This window comes from Leopardus geoffroyi, chromosome E2 (assembly GCF_018350155.1).
Source record: "Leopardus geoffroyi isolate Oge1 chromosome E2, O.geoffroyi_Oge1_pat1.0, whole genome shotgun sequence".
Taxonomy (NCBI): Eukaryota; Metazoa; Chordata; class Mammalia; order Carnivora; family Felidae; genus Leopardus; species Leopardus geoffroyi.
Genome location: NC_059335.1, coordinates 15,119,161 through 15,135,970, shown reverse-complemented (window position 1 = coordinate 15,135,970; position 16,810 = coordinate 15,119,161). Strand labels below are relative to the sequence as shown.

General features: G+C 56.8%; 2 protein-coding genes across 3 annotated transcripts; one reads left to right on the top strand and one right to left on the bottom strand.

Moving 5' to 3' along the window:
* Positions 1 to 744: 744 nt before the first annotated feature.
* SARS2 (seryl-tRNA synthetase 2, mitochondrial) lies at positions 745 to 10,527 on the bottom strand. Its single transcript, XM_045442400.1, has 16 exons — positions 10,223 to 10,527; positions 7,390 to 7,485; positions 6,234 to 6,263; positions 5,566 to 5,706; positions 5,429 to 5,483; positions 4,842 to 4,905; positions 4,522 to 4,627; positions 3,809 to 3,856; positions 3,489 to 3,597; positions 3,126 to 3,171; positions 2,684 to 2,771; positions 2,490 to 2,599; positions 1,676 to 1,769; positions 1,493 to 1,585; positions 1,307 to 1,372; positions 745 to 1,220 (listed from the first exon to the last, which is right to left on the bottom strand). The coding sequence occupies exons 1-16, from the start codon at positions 10,487 to 10,489 to the stop codon at positions 1,077 to 1,079; spliced, it is 1,557 nt and encodes a 518-aa protein (XP_045298356.1). The 5' UTR covers positions 10,490 to 10,527; the 3' UTR covers positions 745 to 1,076.
* Positions 10,528 to 10,655: 128 nt separating this feature from the next.
* Positions 10,656 to 15,508, top strand: MRPS12 (mitochondrial ribosomal protein S12). 2 transcript variants are annotated; one of them, XM_045442406.1, is made up of 3 exons: positions 10,656 to 10,778; positions 11,078 to 11,145; positions 14,818 to 15,508. In XM_045442406.1, exons 2-3 carry the CDS (start codon positions 11,097 to 11,099, stop codon positions 15,186 to 15,188), a joined length of 420 nt encoding a protein of 139 aa, XP_045298362.1. In that variant the 5' UTR covers positions 10,656 to 10,778; positions 11,078 to 11,096; the 3' UTR covers positions 15,189 to 15,508. The 2 variants fall into 2 exon arrangements, with proteins under 2 accessions (XP_045298362.1, XP_045298363.1); XM_045442407.1 differs by having other exon boundaries at positions 10,773 to 11,145.
* Positions 15,509 to 16,810: the final 1,302 nt, after the last annotated feature.

The window sequence follows — 16,810 nt, the reverse complement described above, 5'->3', positions numbered from 1 at the left end:
GAGGAGGTGGGTTGAAACGGAAGGCAGGGGGCAGACCACGCGGGGCTCTGTGGATCACGGGGACAGCTCTGTCCTTTCCCCTGAGATGGAGCTACACGAGGGCTCCAAGCGGGGGAGGGATGTGGCCAGACATAGGTGTCCGCAGGGTCGCTCTGGCTGCGTGGGGGCGGGGGAGCGAGGAGATGGTGGAGGGGCTGTCGTGACTCTCCAGATGGGGAGAAAACAGTGGACAGGACCGGGGAGGGACCAGGGAGGGACCGGGGAGGAAGAGAGTAAGGGCGGATTCTGGTAATGGTTTGGAGAAGGAGCCGCCAGGGTCTGACCTACGTGGGCACGAGGGGAGCAGAGAGTGACCGAAGGGCTGTGGCCTGAAGAACTGGGAAGGCAGTTCCATGTACCAAGACAGGCACAGCGAGGGGAAGAACGACTTCTGCTTCGTGGAGTTTGTGCTGCCTACTGGACCCCACCCCCCCAGCCCCCCGCAGTGGAGATGGGGGAGTGAGGTTGCAACTGGGGTCAGTGCAAGGTGCCCCTCGTCCTAGAGCAAGGGAGAGGCCTCGCACCCTCTCAGTTCCTGAGGTGGCCCCCAAGTTGCCCTCCGTGTGCTCTGGGGGCTGCTGGACATTCCTGGCCATGGTCCCTGTGGCCACAGACCCTATGATGGTTTAGTACCTCTGACCAACTGCCCAGCACCCCCGCAGGTCAGCCAGGGTCATCTCCCTTGCTCACAGATCCACAAAGGCCTTGGTTCTGACCATTTATTGGGGACTTTTCTGCTAAGTACTGGGGGAGGGAAGAAGGAAGGACGCTTGGAGGCCTCTTCCTCTCCTTCCCCCATCCCTACAACCTTTAAATCCCCAGGCGTCCTGCTTTCCGGTGCAGGCTGGGACCACCAGTGACAACAGGGTCACTGGCTGATTCTGAGGAAGTACGAAAGTAGGAAAGGGGCCCGGGCACGGAGCCGGTGTGAGGAATGCAGATGTCAGGACGGGCTTAGGAAAACGGGTCCCAGGTCTCCAGGGTCCCCTGAGCTCCAGGAAGCGGCAACAGCCCTGCTGACCGATGGCGGTGAGCTCTCAGCTCGAAGCGGGCCGGCCCGGGAGCCTGGGCTTCTGGGGCTGGTTGGGGCCGATGTACTGGAGAGGCACATGGGTGGGGGCCGTGATCCGATCGGTGCCAAGGTAGGGCTGGAGAGCAGGGGGCACGAGGACCGAGCCGTCCTGGGGACAGAGCAGGCCTCAGGATGCTGCCACTGACCCGGGCCTCCACCCTCGGCCTCCCTGGGTGGGATCCTTCCACCGCTCACCTCCCGCTGGTTGCTCTCCAGGAGGGCGATGAGCAGGCGAGGGACGGCACAGGCTGTGGCGTTCACCTGGGGGAGAGGCGTGCTCGCATCCGCGACGACCTCTCCTGCCCCGGAGAGGCCGAGGGGGTGTGGGCCTCAGGGAGCGGAGGCTCTCGGGAGGCTTGGCGAGGGGGGGCGGGCGCTTACGGTGTGGGCAAACTGCAGCTCCCCGGCCTCCTTCTGGAACATGATGTGCAGCCGGCGGCTCTGGAAGTCCGTGCAGTTGGAAGCACTGGTGACCTGGGTGCGGGGAGGGGTGGGCTGAGAGGATCACCTTTGGGGGGTCCGGTCCCGGTCCCCCACTGCGTCCCCACCGCGGCGGGGGCTCACCTCGCCAAAGCGGCCGCGGCCCGGCATCCAGGCCTCGATATCGAACTTGCGGTAGGCGGGGAGGCCCAGTTCCTGGGTGGGCATGTCCAGGACGCTGCGGCGGAAGAGAAAGTCGTGGCGAAGGTCAGTGCGAGGCAAGAGGAGGTGGTGGCAGTGGTGGAGGAGGAGGGGGAGGAGGGAGAAGGCACGGGGTGGGGGGTGATGGAAGAGAAGATAGCCAAAAAAGAGGAAAACGGAAGCGAAAAAGGAGGCAGAGCTGGTGGCGACGAGGGCACAGAGGCGAGGCACGGGGCAGTGGAGAAGGCGGAAGGGGAGCGGATGGGGGGGGGGGGAGGACGGGGAGGAGAGTGGGCATGTGGCCACTCTCGGCACCCTGGGTCTGTAACGGGTCACCGAGAGGAAAAGCCCACATCGCCCGGCCTCTCTGGAAGCCAGGTGTGACGGATAGGACGGGAGGGCGTGGGGCCACCCACCAGGTCCTGCCTGAAAGGGAAGGGGGCGCCCCCGCCCTCCCCGCCGAGCCCAGGCAGTGAGGAGCCCCTTGGGGTGAAGTGCCGATGAGGCAACACCGAGGGATGGGAGCCACGAGAGGGAAGGGGCCCGGGTCCCCATCCCCGGGGCGCCCTGTGCCACTCAGGCTGCTGTCACCGTCCTATGGTCCCACACGGGAGGTTACAGACTGACAGATACGTATCCCGCGTGTATTCCTGACACGGGGCAAGGGGGCGGAGGGAGAGGAGGTGATGAGGGCGTGTAAGGTGGGGAGCACCTAGCCAGCCCATCCCTCCTCCCTCACCCCCACCCTTCTCCGCACCGGAAGTGCAGGCCCAGCTCCGTCAAGATCTCCATCTGCAGGGACAGGAACTCCTCCAGCAGCTGTGAGCTCTGCTCCAGCCCAGGGCCTGTCACCCCGAACATCTCCACCTGGGGCAGTGCAGCGGGCACAGGAGTCAGAAGGCCCCCGGCCACTGGAGTGAGCCCTCCTCCCCAGGTCGCGGCTACACCAACCTTGGTGAAATGATGCACTCGATACAGTCCCCATGGCTCCTTCCCCGTGTCTGTCTCAGCCCGGTAGCAGGTACTGGAACAAACCATCCTGGGCGGGGGGGGGGGGGGGGGGCGGGCAGGGGAGGTAGAGTCAGGGAGGGGAGAGGGAATGTCACCTGGGGGACAAGACCTAAAGGAACCGGACATCGGGGCGCCTAGGTGGCTCAGTCAGTTGAGCGGCCGACTTCAGCTCAGGTCATGATCTCGCGGTCCATGAGTTCGAGCCCCGCGTCAGGCTCTGGGCTGACAGCTCGGGAGCCCGGAGCCTGTTTCGGATTCTGTGTCTCCCTCTCTCTCTCTGACCCTCCCCCATTCATGCTCTGTCTCTGTCTCAAAAATAAATAAATGTTAAAAAAAATTTTTTTAAATAAATAAATAAATAAATAAAGGAATTGGACATCACCTGATTGGCAGGTCCCTGAAGGCCACGGAGTGGTCCATGAAGTAGCCTGGGAGGAGAGAGGAACAGAATGTGTCAGCCAGGATGGGTCACCACCATCCACAGGAAATCTCTGTGACAATTAGAAAAGGTGTCCTCTCTGGTAGACACGACCATCCATCAGGGCATGGGGCTGGATCCTCACTGTACTGTTGTGCAGTAAACAACCTACACAACTGTACAGGCTGGCCCTGGGGGTCACTGAGACATCCTAGGCAGGCAGCTGTCACCCCCAGGATGCTCCTGGTTATCCCCCTACAATCCCTCCTGCTCTGAGGACACTGGAGGTATCCTCACCCCTGCTGCTGCCCCCAGGCAGGTGCTTACCAGCGAGCCCCACCTCTGCTGTCCCAGCCAGGTTGAGGTCTTCGAAGCGGGATGGGTCGATATTGTAAATTTGGGACGGATTGGCATTTGGTGTCATCCCACAGCCTTCCTGGGGAGGAGGCCAAGCCACACAGGTCAGGGGACAGATAACCTCAGCCTCCTTTTGCAGGAACAAGCCCCGCTCCTCCCCAAGAAGCACCTGGAGTTGCCCACCCTCAACCCAGTCCCAGGGCCGTCTCTGCAGGGGAGACAGGCTGTTCTTTACGCCTGGGGTCCCCGGAACAGGGCCTGGCACGCAGCTGGATGCGGGGGGCACTCACAAACACAGCTCCCCGGAGAAGGTCTGGCACTGTCATGGGAGTGAAGCCCTGTGAACGGGAAGGGGGCGGGGTGAGGGCACGGCCAGGACCCCCACCAGACCAGGGACACTGCAGAGTGGGCCAGTGGCTCCCGCTTGTCCTTCAAAACCCATTCCGCCTCAGAGGAGATTGAGGGAGGCTTCAACTGGCTTGGAGCCAGTAGGCTTGGAGCTGGCTTCGGGACCCTAGTGTCCCTGCCGCCAGGGCCCTCTCTGCCGGTGCTTTGCGGTTTCCTCTCACTGCATCCCACACAGGGTAGCGGGTGGTGTAGTTAGAGCTTTCTGTGGCTCCCCAGTGCCCTCAGGAAATGGCCTGAGGCCACGGTCAACAGCCCATGCCTTCAGCCCCCGCCAACCCCTCCCATTCCAGCAACACCTCCGTTACACTACGGCAGGTGGTGAGGTCCCAGGCACAGGCCCTAGGGCCGGCTCCAAGCAGCAGCCGTGAGATCTTGGGCTAGTTACGCCCTCTCCGGCCTGAATGTCTCCATCCCGGAAGTGGGGATAAGAGCATCTACCTCATAACGTTGCTATAAGAATTAAATGTGTCGGTAATACACGTAAAGCTCTGAAGTAATGGCTGGAGCACAGGGAACGCCCTCCTCCCCGTCTTGAGCCCTCTGAGTCACTGTTGACGTCACCCCCTCCAGGCAGCCCTCCCATCCCGACCCATACCCGCTGGATGAGCTTGTTGAGGGTGAAGTTGACCAGGCCGTGCTGCAGGAGGGCCCCAGCCCCACGGAGATAATAGGAGCGGTGGCCGGACACGTGGGACAGGCGCCTGGGAGACAGACGGGCAGACAGGCGGGTGTGTGTGGGCCGGGGCTGGTGGGGGAAGAGGGGGACCCGAGCACCCTGAGGCAGAGGCCAGGTGCCAGGCGGGGGACCGGGCATCAAACATTCATGCGGGGTGAGGCCCGGGCGGCTCCACACCTGGTGCTGAGCCAGCTGCTGGGGCGGGGAGGGCGGAGGGGGCGCGAGCGGGCGGAGCTCACTTCTGCCGGATGATGTCAAGTTTCTCCGCGATTTCCAGGTGGCCCCGCGGTTGGAAGGAGAATGCTGGATCCGGATGAGAAGCGGTGGAATAAGGAGTCGGGAGAGAGACACGGAACAGGGACACAGACAGGATGAGACAGCCAGCAGGAGGGAGAGGCAGTAAGAGGGAGCGAGGGAGACAGAGGGAAAGGGAGAGGGGAGAGAGAAGAGAGAGAGGGAGAGAGAGGGAGAGAGAGAGAGGAGAGGGCGGCAGAGGCGGGACTGGCAAAGGGAGAGATGGCGAGAGACGCGGAGCCGAGGTGGAAAAGGAGAGAAAAGGGAAAGGGAAGAGAACGTTAGGAGGAGGTGAGAAAGAGGTGGGTGGGTACAGAGAGTCAGAGCCAGAGAGAGAGAGAGAGAGAGAGAGAGAGAGAGAGAGACAGACACCGGAGTCAGGGAGGAAAACCCAAGGGAAACAGCCAAAGCGAGCCAGGGACGGACTGCCATACACACACAGGGCAGAAGGCAGGAGGAGGGGAGCACCGGCCACGTCCCACACCCCAGGGACACCACCCAGCCTCGGCTCTGGGCCTGGGGGCTGGCCCACCTGGCTTGTCTCCGACCACGTGGAGCACCCGGGCCTGGCTCTCGTCCCCGACGGGCTGCAGGGACACAGCGGGAGTCATGGGGAGGGTGGTCCCGGGCGGGCCCCTGGGCTCCCCCGCCACCCAGCACCGCGCTCACCACATCCGGGTGGGTCTGGTTGGGCAGCCTCAGCGCCCGCAGGTAGAAGTCCTCTTCAAGCTGAGTCTCCTTGGGGTACAGGACCATGAGCTGCTTGCGGATCTCTCGGCCGTGGGCCCGTAGACTCTGATACTGGGGGTCCTGGGCAGGGGGACAAGCTGGGTCAGTCCAGGAGAGGGCGGGGGGGGTCCCTCAACCAGTCTGACCTTGGGCCTTGCCCGCACAACCCCTGTGGTCGGCACCCACTCTCTCTTTGGCCCAACATCCTGAATTTCTGTTTGGGAAATTCCCTCACCTCACCTCACCACCACGTGGCAAGTCCAGGGGGCCGTGATTCAGGCCTGGCCTACCAGAACATTCTATTGCCTGGGCCACAGCGATTGGCTCGAAGACAGGCACGTGATCCGAGCCCCAGGACCAGGGGTGCAGCGATCAGGGAAGCGGTCCCCTTCGGGCCCCACCCCGCCTCCCCTTTCTCTAAGGGCAGAAAGCCGGTCTGGGAACAAGGGGGGACTAGAACCAGATATAAGCCAGCCTCTTAGGTTTCAGGAACCAACAGATTCACTTGGATCAATAATCCTGTTGTCTTCGGTCACCAGGTAGGAATCACGACCCCCGTGGCACCCGCCCACTCCCCCCCGGGGCAGGACACCGGCCCTGGGGAGTACCTGCTGCACTTGAGTGTTGTCCCGGTTGACCTGGCAGAAGAGAGACGGAGGGGGTGATCAAGTTCGTAAAGCTGGGGCCAGGGAGGAGGGAAGAAAGGAGGGGTGAAAGGTCAAACAGGGCCGGGTGGGGTGGGGTGAATTCCTTGCTCTGTGGGTGCCTGGCCGGACAGACCTTCCTCCCCTCCGTGCCTCAGTTTCTCAGTAAAGCCGGGAGGAGGCAAGATAATGGAAGAGTAGCCACACCCGCAGCTCTGTTCATTGAGCCCGTCCCTGCTCTCACATGGCTCTCACGCGGTCCTATTTCTTCACAACCTGCTCCGTGAGGTTGGCATCGGCGTGCTTCCCATTGCGTAGATAAGAAAATCGAGGCTAGGAGCGGTAAAGCTGGTGAACCTGAACCTTCCTCGAGCCAGAGCGGCAGGCGGAATCAGGCAGACCCGGGTCTGAATGTCGGGTGCCTACCTGCTCCGTGTCCCTTGGGCAAATCTCTCTCCTGCTCCGAGCCTCGCTATTCCCACCTGTGAAATGGGATAACAGGACCTCCCCAGCAGGGCTGTTGAATGGCTTCCCCGAGCAGACGAGTTGGCACTCATGGAATGTGAACCGTGACCAATTTTGTTGTGGTCACTGGCTGCCTGCCCGTGATGCACGTAGTCTGGGGCCTGGCACTTACGTAGGAGGGTCACTGGGAGGTGTAACTAGTTTTGCAGTCGGCCTTCGAGTGGACTGGCGAAAAGCAGCCCGGGTGCCTGGGTGCGAATCCTGCCTCGCCCCACTTTCCGGCTGCGACGCTCAGGCACATGCTAACCTCTTGGGAGCCTGGTTGTAAATTGGGTTTGTATTGTTCCTGTCTCACAGAGTTGGGAGGGTTCAGAGGAGGAAAGCATCTAGAACAGTGCCTGGCACACAGTGATTGCTATATAAACAGCTGCTATTATTTTTATGATTACTCTTTTCAGCCCCCTGAGGCAGATGCTCTTGGCTGTCTAGCCCAAGACTACTCAAGCCACAGAAGTCCTGTTTTCTGCCTCTGGCAGTCGTGTGAAGAGACACGGTACTACGCGGCCATCTTGGGCTGTGAGCGGGGAAACTGAGGTCAAATCAACATAGTGAAGCCTCACCCACCTAGGACCCCCTCCCTTCCCCTGCCGCTCACCATCAGGGCCCGTACTGCCTCAGCCACGGCCCCCTTCTCTTCCTCCAGACTCCGGATCTGCTCCCGCAGCTGCCTCAGCTCCTGCCATGCTGAGATCTGGGGGAGGACACAGGAGGGAAAGGGGTGAAGGGGCCACTGTCTCCTGCCCCTTCTCGCTGGAGCCTCCCCCTGCTGGCCACCTGGAGCCCAGCAGCCAGGCTCTCCTCGTTCCCTTCTGTACTAGGCTTCCTGATGTAAAGCACACGGCTGCCCAGACGTAAGACACGTTTCCCAGCCTCCTTTGCAGCTACTTGTGCTCACGTGTCCAAGATCAACCAAAGGACGTGAGTGGAAGGAGAGAGTGTGACTCTTGGGTCACCTCCTTGAAGACAAGCCCCCATGCTGGGCTTTCTCTCACTCCCCTTGGACTGGATGACAGGCTCTGAAGCACAGCCAAACAGGACCGCATCCTAAGGGACGCGGAGCAGGAGGGTGAAAGGACCCAGGCGCTGAGGGGCACAGAGCTGAGGCCCCGCCAGCACTCACCTCTGAGTCTCAGAGAAGAGAGAGGCAGCCTCTGTCCTATGGGGCTGCCGCGCTCAACCCGTCCCCTCCAACAAAGCAGGCTCAGCTCTGGTTCGCGGGCACACCTACTCCCGTGAGGTGCTTCTGTGAGCCCGCAGCCCTGGGCAAACCCCTCTGTCCTCTCTGGCTGCAGTTTTCCCTCTGATAAAATGGTGCAAACAGCACTGTCCTACCTCCCCGGGGCTGGCAACTGGGAGGGGGAGCAGGCCATAAGGTGGTTTGCTGCCCACTGGGTGGCTCCCCCGGATGTCTCCTGGACACTCACCATGCGCGAGAGTAACTCTAGGAAAAACATCCCCCTCCCGAAGCTGCTCCTCCTCCAGGGACAGCCCCACAAACTCCCATCCCGGCCACAGGACCCTGACCCTCCTGCCGGATGCCACCCCAGCCCTGTGGCCAGGTTCTACGTCCCGACGTTTCTGCCTCCTGAACGTCCATCGCATCTGTCCTCCTCCCATCCCCTGACTCCTGTCCCTCTCTACTCCAGATCCTGTCATCTGCCACGAGGACCGCTGTGCTATCCTCCCAGCCTTCAGGCTCACCTCCTCCAGTCCAGCCAGAGCTCTTACACAATCCCTCTCCTGCCTGGAGGCACCCATAGCCCCCCAGTGCCCCTAGGAACAATTCACGTGCCTTGTTATTGCCCATAAAGCCATATGCCATTTTCCTCTTCACATTTCATGCCCTAAAGAAGTGTTTTTCGAGCTTTGGGATGTGATCCATTAGCGGGTTATAAATAATTCAAGACTGCTAAACCAGCACTTTAAGAAATTGTGGTAAAATATAAAGTTCAGCATTTTATGGGACGCCTGGGTGAATCAGTCGGTTAAGTGCCCGACTCTTGGTTTCAGCTCAGGTCATGATCTTATAGTTTGTGGGTTCAAGCTCTACATGGGGCTCTGTGCTAACAGGGCGGAGGCTGCTTGGGATTCTGCCTCTCTCCTGCTCACTCTCTCTCTCTCTCTCTCTCTCTCAAAATAAATAAATAAACGTTTAAAAAAATACATAAAGTTGGGCGCCGGGGTGGCTCAGTCGGTTGAGCGTCCCACTTCAGCTCAGGACATGATCTTGCAGTTAGTGAGTTCAAGCCCCACGAACTCTGTGCTGACAACTCAGAGCCTGGAGCCTGCTTCCGATTCTGTGTCTCCCGCTCTCTCTGCCCCTCCCCTGCTCATGCTCTCTCTCTCTCCCAAAACTAAATAAACATAAAAAAAAATTTTTTAAAGTATATAAAGTGTAGCATTTCAACCATTTTTAAGAGTACAGTTCAACGGCACTAAGTATATTCACACTGTTGTGCAGCCATCCCCACCATCCATCTCCAGAACTTTATCTTCACAAACTGAAATGCTATACCCATTAAACACTATCTCCCTGTTCCCCTCTCCCCAGCCCCTGGCAACCGTCACTCTATTTCCTGTCTCCTTGCATTTGACCACTCTAGGTACCTTGCGTGAATGGAATTATCCGGCTTTTGTCTTTTTGTGACAGCCTTAGTTCACTTAGCGTCATGTCCTCAAGGTTCATTCATGTTCTAGCATGTGTCAGAATCTCCTTCCCTTTGGAAGGCTGAATCATATCCCACTGTGTGTACCGTAGGCCATTTTATTTTTTTATTTAAAAAAAATTTTTTTCAACGTTTATTTATTTTTGGGACAGAGAGAGACAGAGCATGAACGGGGGAGGGGCAGAGAGAGAGGGAGACACAGAATCGGAAACAGGCTCCAGGCTCTGAGCCATCAGCCCCGAGCCTGACGCGGGGCTCGAACTCACGGACCGCGAGATCGTGACCTGGCTGAAGTCGGACGCTTAACCGACTGCGCCACCCAGGCGCCCCTTAAATAATTATTTAAATGCTTGCTACCTGTGGGGCAGGTGCAGGGTTCTTACTCTCCAGAGGCAACCCCCTCTCCACCCTCGTCTAATTCACATCCCTGTCCCTCAATTTCTTCCCCCTCCCCTATTTTCTTTTGTGGTCTTCAGGAAGCCTGGCAGGAGGCTGGAGCACAGAGAACACCGGCACGTAGTTAAGTTCCTAAGCGCAAAGTAGGTACTCAGTACGCTTTACGGAACAGGCGCATGGTGGGTGGGTACACAGTAGGGCCCGAGCACTCCGTGGATAACTGGCACATCTATGGGTGCCAAGCACAACATACTGGCTAAACTTGGGAAGAAACGGAAATTCCTGAAGTAGTTTCGCCCCCTGCTGGACAGTATCTCGCAAGCCCCGTTCCGCCCCGCAGCTGACGGCCGGCGCAAGCGCACTCACGATCGCGGGCAGGTCTTCGGGCCGGAGCTCCCCCTTGCGGAGCTGCAGGGCGCGCGCGGCCTCTTCCGGGCATGCGCACAGAGGTTCCATGTCCAGATGAGGGAGCGCGCTGTAGCCCTCGCGCGCGTGCTCGTACAGGAGGTTCCGGTCTCGTCTCTCCGTGGCAAAAGTTCTTTTTGGGCTATGGCTGCGGATGCAGCCTCTCCGGGAACGAAGACCCCGACCAGCCACCAAAGGCCACAAGCGCCGCGCCATGGACGCCGCCATCTTGGACAGGGGACAAGGAGTCACGCACCCTTCGTCCCGCCCCCTCCGCGTTTAGACCAATTGCAAAGCAGCCGTCCTGCCAATCAGACCCTGGATGGGGTGAGCGCCTCTCGAGCCTCAAATACAGTTCGATGAGAAAAATCGGCTGTGATTGACTCTGTCGTTGACCAATCGTCATCTGTGCCCCGCCCCTTCAGCGTACACGGGAGGCAGAACCAGCCAATCCCTGCCGGGGTGACCTCCGGAAGGGGCAAGAGGCAGATTCAGCGTGCCTGCGGACCCTGCAAGGGTCGGTGAAGTTGATGGAAATCATTGGATTCTACCAGTCTCCCGGGCCTTCTCCTCAGTTTCCCTTCTGCTTCTGTGTGCGGGGGGCGGGAGAGGTTGTTGGGTGCCCACTCAGAGCGAAACTAAATTTACCGAGGGAATTTCTGTCAGCAGCGTGTGGGGTTGCGGTTAGACCGTCGAGGAAATTTCCTTGGATTTAATCAGAAGGCTCTGAGGACGTGGTGGGCAGAATTTGGGCCCTTGTCCGGCTACGGCCACTTTTTCCTTTTTCCTTCCTGATGCTCATATCCCCTCACACAGGGACCCTGCAGGCGGTGGGATGTCCTGGTCCGGTCTTCTCCGTGGCCTCAACACGTCCCTAAATTATGGTAAGTTAGGGGCTTGAGCTGCAGAGACGCAGCAGGATAAGGGCTATCCCCGCCGGGACTTGTGTGCCTCTGCCGCAGCCCCGGGGGAATCAGGGGTTAAATTAGGGATGGATGGATACACGGTGGGTTTTAGCAGAGCTCGGGCTGCGGGGGCAAGAGGTGGGAAGTGGTTGCCTTGGGGGCTACTATGCGTCGTCAGGGGGCATCAGGAGTTTGGGTCAGTTGCTGATTTCTTCAGCAGGTACTTATTAAATTCCGTGGGTGAGACATCCAAGCAAAGCGCTTGGCTCATTCATTCAGCTGATATGTATTTTTTTTTAATTCTTAATTTTTAATTTTCTTAAAGTTTAAATCCAAGTTAGTTAACATATAATGTAATAATGATGTCAGAAGTGGAATTTAGTGATTTATTACTTACATATAACACCCAGTACTCATCCCAACAAGTGCCCTCCTTATGCCCCTCCCCCCCATTTAGCCCATCCTCCCCACCCTACACCCCCTCCAGCAGCCCTGAGTTCTTTGTATTTAAGGGTCTCTTATAGTTTGTCTCGCTTTCTGTTTTTATCTTAGTTTTGCTTCCCTTCCTCTATCTTCATATGTTTTGTTTCTTAAATTCCACGTATGAGTGAAATCATATGATGTTTGTCTTTTTGTGGCTGACTTATTTTGCTTAGCATAACACACTCTAGTTCCATCCATGTTGTTGCAAATGGCAAGATTCCGTTCTTTTTGATCGCTGAGTAATATTCCATTGTGTGTATGTGTACATACCACATCTTTTTAAACAATTTTTCTTTAATGTTTATTTTTGAGAGAGCATGACTGGGGCGGGGGGGGGGGGGGGGCGCGGGGAGACACCGAATCTGAAGCAGGCTGCAGATTCTGAGCTGTCAGTCAGCACAGAGCCCGACATGGGGCTCGAACTCAAAAACCAAGAGATCATGACCTGAGCTGAAGTTGGACACTTAACTGACAGAGCCACCCAGGTGCCCCTTCTTTATCCATTCATCAGTCGATGGACATTTGGGCTCTTTCCATACCTTGGCTATTGTCGATAGCGCTGCTATAAACATTGGGGGGCATGTGCCCCTTCGAATCAGCATTTATGTATCCCTTGGATAAATACCTAGTCGTGCAGTTGCTGGGTCATAGGGTAGTTTTATTTTTAATTTTTTGAGGAACCTCCATACTGTTTTCCAGAGTGGCTGCACCAATTTGCATTCCCTGATGATGAGCATCTTCTCATTGTATCTGTTGGCCATCCGGATGTCTTCTTTGGAAAAGTGTCTATTCATGACTTTTGCCCATTTCTTCACTGTATTGTCTTTTGGGTGTTGAGTTTGATAAGTTCTTTATAGATTTTGGATACTAACCCTTCATCTGATGTGTCATTTGCAAATATCTTCTCCCATTCTGTCGGTTGCCTTTTAGTTTTGCTGATTGTTTCCTTCGCTGTGCAGAAGCTTCTTATCTTGATGAAGTCCCAATAGTTCATTTTTGCTTTTGTTTGTTTCCCTTACCACTGGAGACATGTCAAGTAAGAAGTTGCTGTGACCAAGGTCAAAGAGGTTGTTGCCTGTTTTCTCCTCTAGGATTTTGATGGTTCCTTTCATACGTTTAGGTCTTTCACCCATTTTGAATTTATTTTCGTGTATGGTCTAAGAAAGTGGTACAAGTTCATTCTTCTGTATGTTGCTGTCCAGTTTTCCCGGCACCATTTCCTGAAGAGACTGTCTTTTTTCCATTGGATATTCTTTCCTGCTTTGTCAAAGACTAGTTGGCCATCCGTTTGTGGGTCCATTTCTGGGTTCTCTTGTCTGTTCCATTGATCTAAGTGTCTGTTTTTGTGCCAGTACCATACTGTCTTGATGATTACAGCTTTGTAATACAGCTTGAAGTCCGGGACTGTGATGCCTCCTGCTTTGGTTTTCTTTTTCAACATTACTTTGGCTATTCGGGGTCTTTTGTGGGTCCATACAAATCTTAAGATCGTTTGGGGTGCCTGGATGGCTCAGTCTGTTAAGCGTCCAACCGGCTCAGGTCATGATCTCCCCCGTCTGAGTTCGAGTCCCATGTGGGGCTCTGTGCTGACAGCTCAGAGCCTGGAGCCTGCTTCGGATTCTGTGTCTCCCTCTCGCTCTGCCCCTCCCCTGCTCTCACTGTGTCTCTCTCAAAAATAAATAAACATTAAAAAAATAATAATACAAAGAAAATTTTAAGATTGTTCTAGCTCAGTGAAGAATGCTGGTGTTATTTCGATAGGGATTGCATCGAATATGTAGATTGCTTTGGGTAGTAGCGACATTTTTTTTTTTTTTTTTAGAGCTTTCAACGTTTTTTTTTTAATTTTTTTTTTTCAACGTTTATTTATTTTTGGGACAGAGAGAGACAGAGCATGAACGGGGGAGGGGCAGAGAGAGAGGGAGACACAGAATCGGAAACAGGCTCCAGGCTCTGAGCCATCAGCCCAGAGCCCGACGCGGGGCTCGAACTCACGGACCGTGAGATCGTGACCTGGCTGAAGTCGGACGCTTAACCAACTGCGCCACCCAGGCGCCCTGAGTATCGACATTTTAACAGTATTCGTTCTCCCAAGCTGACTTGATATGCGTCCCTCGTGGCAGCCTTTACACACCATACTCAGGAGGGAGATTCGATCATGGTGTTTGTGATACAGTGAGGCCACTGAGCGGCAGTCTTACTCAAGGGCACGCCACTAGGAAGAGACTCCTAGGAACGTCTCAGCCCCTTTGAGGATTCTGCTGTAATGTGAGACACAGAACATGAGCCAGGGCCTTCCCTGGATGTGGAGGGAGCATAAAGTTTGTGTGTGAAATGAGTGTGCCAGGGAGAAGGAGGGACACCTCCCGGAAGCACCCCACTGGGTTGTTGTGGAGCGGGCACAAGTTAATATAGGTACGATGCATAGAACAGTACATGACATGGTGTGAATCTGTTTGCTTTTTTTTTTAATCTTCATTTATTTTTGAGAGAGAGACAGAGCATGAGCAGGGGAAGGGCAGAGAGAGAGAGAGGGAGACACCGAATCCGAAGCAGGCTCCAGGCTCCAGAGCCCGACTCAGGGCTCCAACCCATCAACCCACGAGATCATGACCTGAGCTGAAGTCGGACGCCCCACCGACTGAGCCACCCAGGCGCCCCTGAGTCTGATTGTGTTTGTTACTGTTTGTTTTTTTTTAATTTTTTTTAACGTTTTATTATTTATTTTTGAGACAGAGAGAGACAGAGCATGAACGGGGGAGGGTCAGAGAGAGAGGGAGACACAGAATCGGAAGCAGGCTCCAGGCTCTGAGCCATCAGCCCAGAGCCTGACGCGGGGCTCGAACTCATGGACCGCGAGATCGTGACCTGAGTCGAAGTCAGACGCTCAACCGACTGAGCCACCCAGGCGCCCCTGTTACTGTTTTTAAACAGCATTAAAGTCAGTATCTTCCTTGCGAATAAAATGAGTTAATTCACGTTAAACGTTTAAGATAGAACCTGACCTGTGGCGGTTGCTCAGTAAACGTTATTGCTAATATTAGCAACCACCTCTGGACGTAAACAAATCTATCCTTGTAAAGTGCTGGCAACAGGGCCTAGAAGTCTTATGCGTTGCCTTCATTGGGATGATAACCCCCCTGCGCCCTCCCGGTTGTGTGTCTCCAGGCCTAGCCCTGGTCCCGCAGCTCGGGGCCGCCCGCCCCATGGCCACCCTGAACCAGATGCACCGCCGGGGGCTTCCGAAGCGGCCGCCTGCCCCTCCGGGCCCCACGGAGGGCCGGCCGCAGCTGAAGGGCGTGGTTCTGCGCACGTTCATCCGGAAGCCCAAGAAACCCAACTCGGCCAATCGCAAATGCTGCCGCGTGCGGCTCAGCACCGGCCGGGAGGCCGTGTGCTTCATCCCCGGAGAGGGCCACAGCCTGCAGGAGCACCACGTCGTGCTCGTGAAGGGCGGCCGCACCCAGGACCTGCCCGGCGTGAAGCTCACCGTCGTGCGCGGCAAGTACGACTGTGGCCACGTGCAGAAGAAGAAGTGACCGCCAGGGCCGCGGCGGCCGGGGCTGCCCCCAGAACGAGAACCTTCCTCTCCGGGTGCCTGTGGAGTCCTTGGGAAGCTATCCCAGCCCTGGAAGCACCTGGTCCTTGATTCAAATCCTGGCCTCGCCTCTTCCATCTGGAACGCTGCTTGCCTGTGGGGGTTCTGGGTGTGAATTGGGAAGAGGCACCCCTTGGCCACACCCTTGCCTTCCCTGTAGAGCGGTGGCTCAGGGGGGCCTCTTCTGTTGGGATAAGGCCCTGGCTCTGTACTGCCATCTGCTGGGGAGGAATGGCAATAAAAAACGCCCCTACCCCCATGGTTGTGATGCGAACCCTCCTGCACGGTATTTACCCGCTGCGTGGTATTAGCCTGTGACATCCCCCGTGGGCCTCGATTTCCTCCAGAAAATGGCTCCACTCACATATCCCCCTTCTTGGTATAAATTCAATGCTCTAAGTGCATAACACATGCTCCCCTACTTTAAGCTGCTGGCAGGCAGCGCTGGGTCCACCCTGTTCCCTTCCCCGCAGGCCCAGGATCTGTGCAAAGAGAGCCCGGCCCTCGAGCTTCCCCATCTGTGGAAGGGGCATCGAAAGGATCGGTCGGGATGCGCTGCCGCCCACATGGGAGCTGCTCTCCTAGGTTATTTTCAGACTCAACACCCACCTGGATCCGAATCCTGCCCCTCCCTCCTTGTTCTGTGACCTCGCGCTGTTCCCGCGCTGGGCCTCGGTTTCCTCCCTCAGGAAATGGCACTGGGAGTGATACTGACCTCACCTGATCACGCACTTGACCATGTTCGACTTTAAGATTTGGGAGTCGTCCTTCTCACGGCTCTGTGCAAGTCCTGCCTTCCCTGCTTACTGCCCAGGTGACCTTGGGCAGGTCATGTAAGCTCTGAGCCTGTTTCCTCCTGGACTAAAGAACAGGGCCTGCATGGAGCTTAGCATACCTCCTGAAGTTCTCACGGCTGGAAATATCCCACAAGGCCTCTTAGGATCAGGGCTGGGGGCAGACGGGGCATTGACTACAGACAATGGTCCCCCATCACTTCACGTTTCTCACCAATTTTATGGAGCCAGTGTGTTGGCTGTGCCCAGCTGGGGAGATGGCAGGAGACACGAGGGGAGGCTGGCAGGAGCGCTTTCCCTTGTGGCACGCTGGCTCCAGCGGTATGTTGCCCCGCAGGAGGGGAGCTGCGCCTGAGGTAGGAGGCGGGGTGGGGGACGTGGTTTGGGGATCCGCAGGGACACAGGAATTCTGAAAGGAGTGGCACCAGCCTGGTCCAAAGGGCAGGTGCCGATGGGTGGTGCCCACAGAGGTTGCCCAGGGCCCCACAGCTCAACCCCAGAGACTCCCAAAACTACAGAAAGGGTTCCTTTTGATGTCCCTGTTGGTCACCTCAAGGACAGACCACCCTGACTCCCAACTCCCTGCTAGCGATTGGCTTACCCCAGGCGGTCAGCAGCTTTGCCTACGATTAGAAATCCTGGTTTGGCCTGTTTTTTGACTCCGGCTACCAACTGATGTCCACGTATCTAAGCAAATAATTTGCAAAGGAAACCTCTCTGATTACCCCCTGACTCCCCACCCTCTACCCCAGAAAGCTGTGAGCCGTCT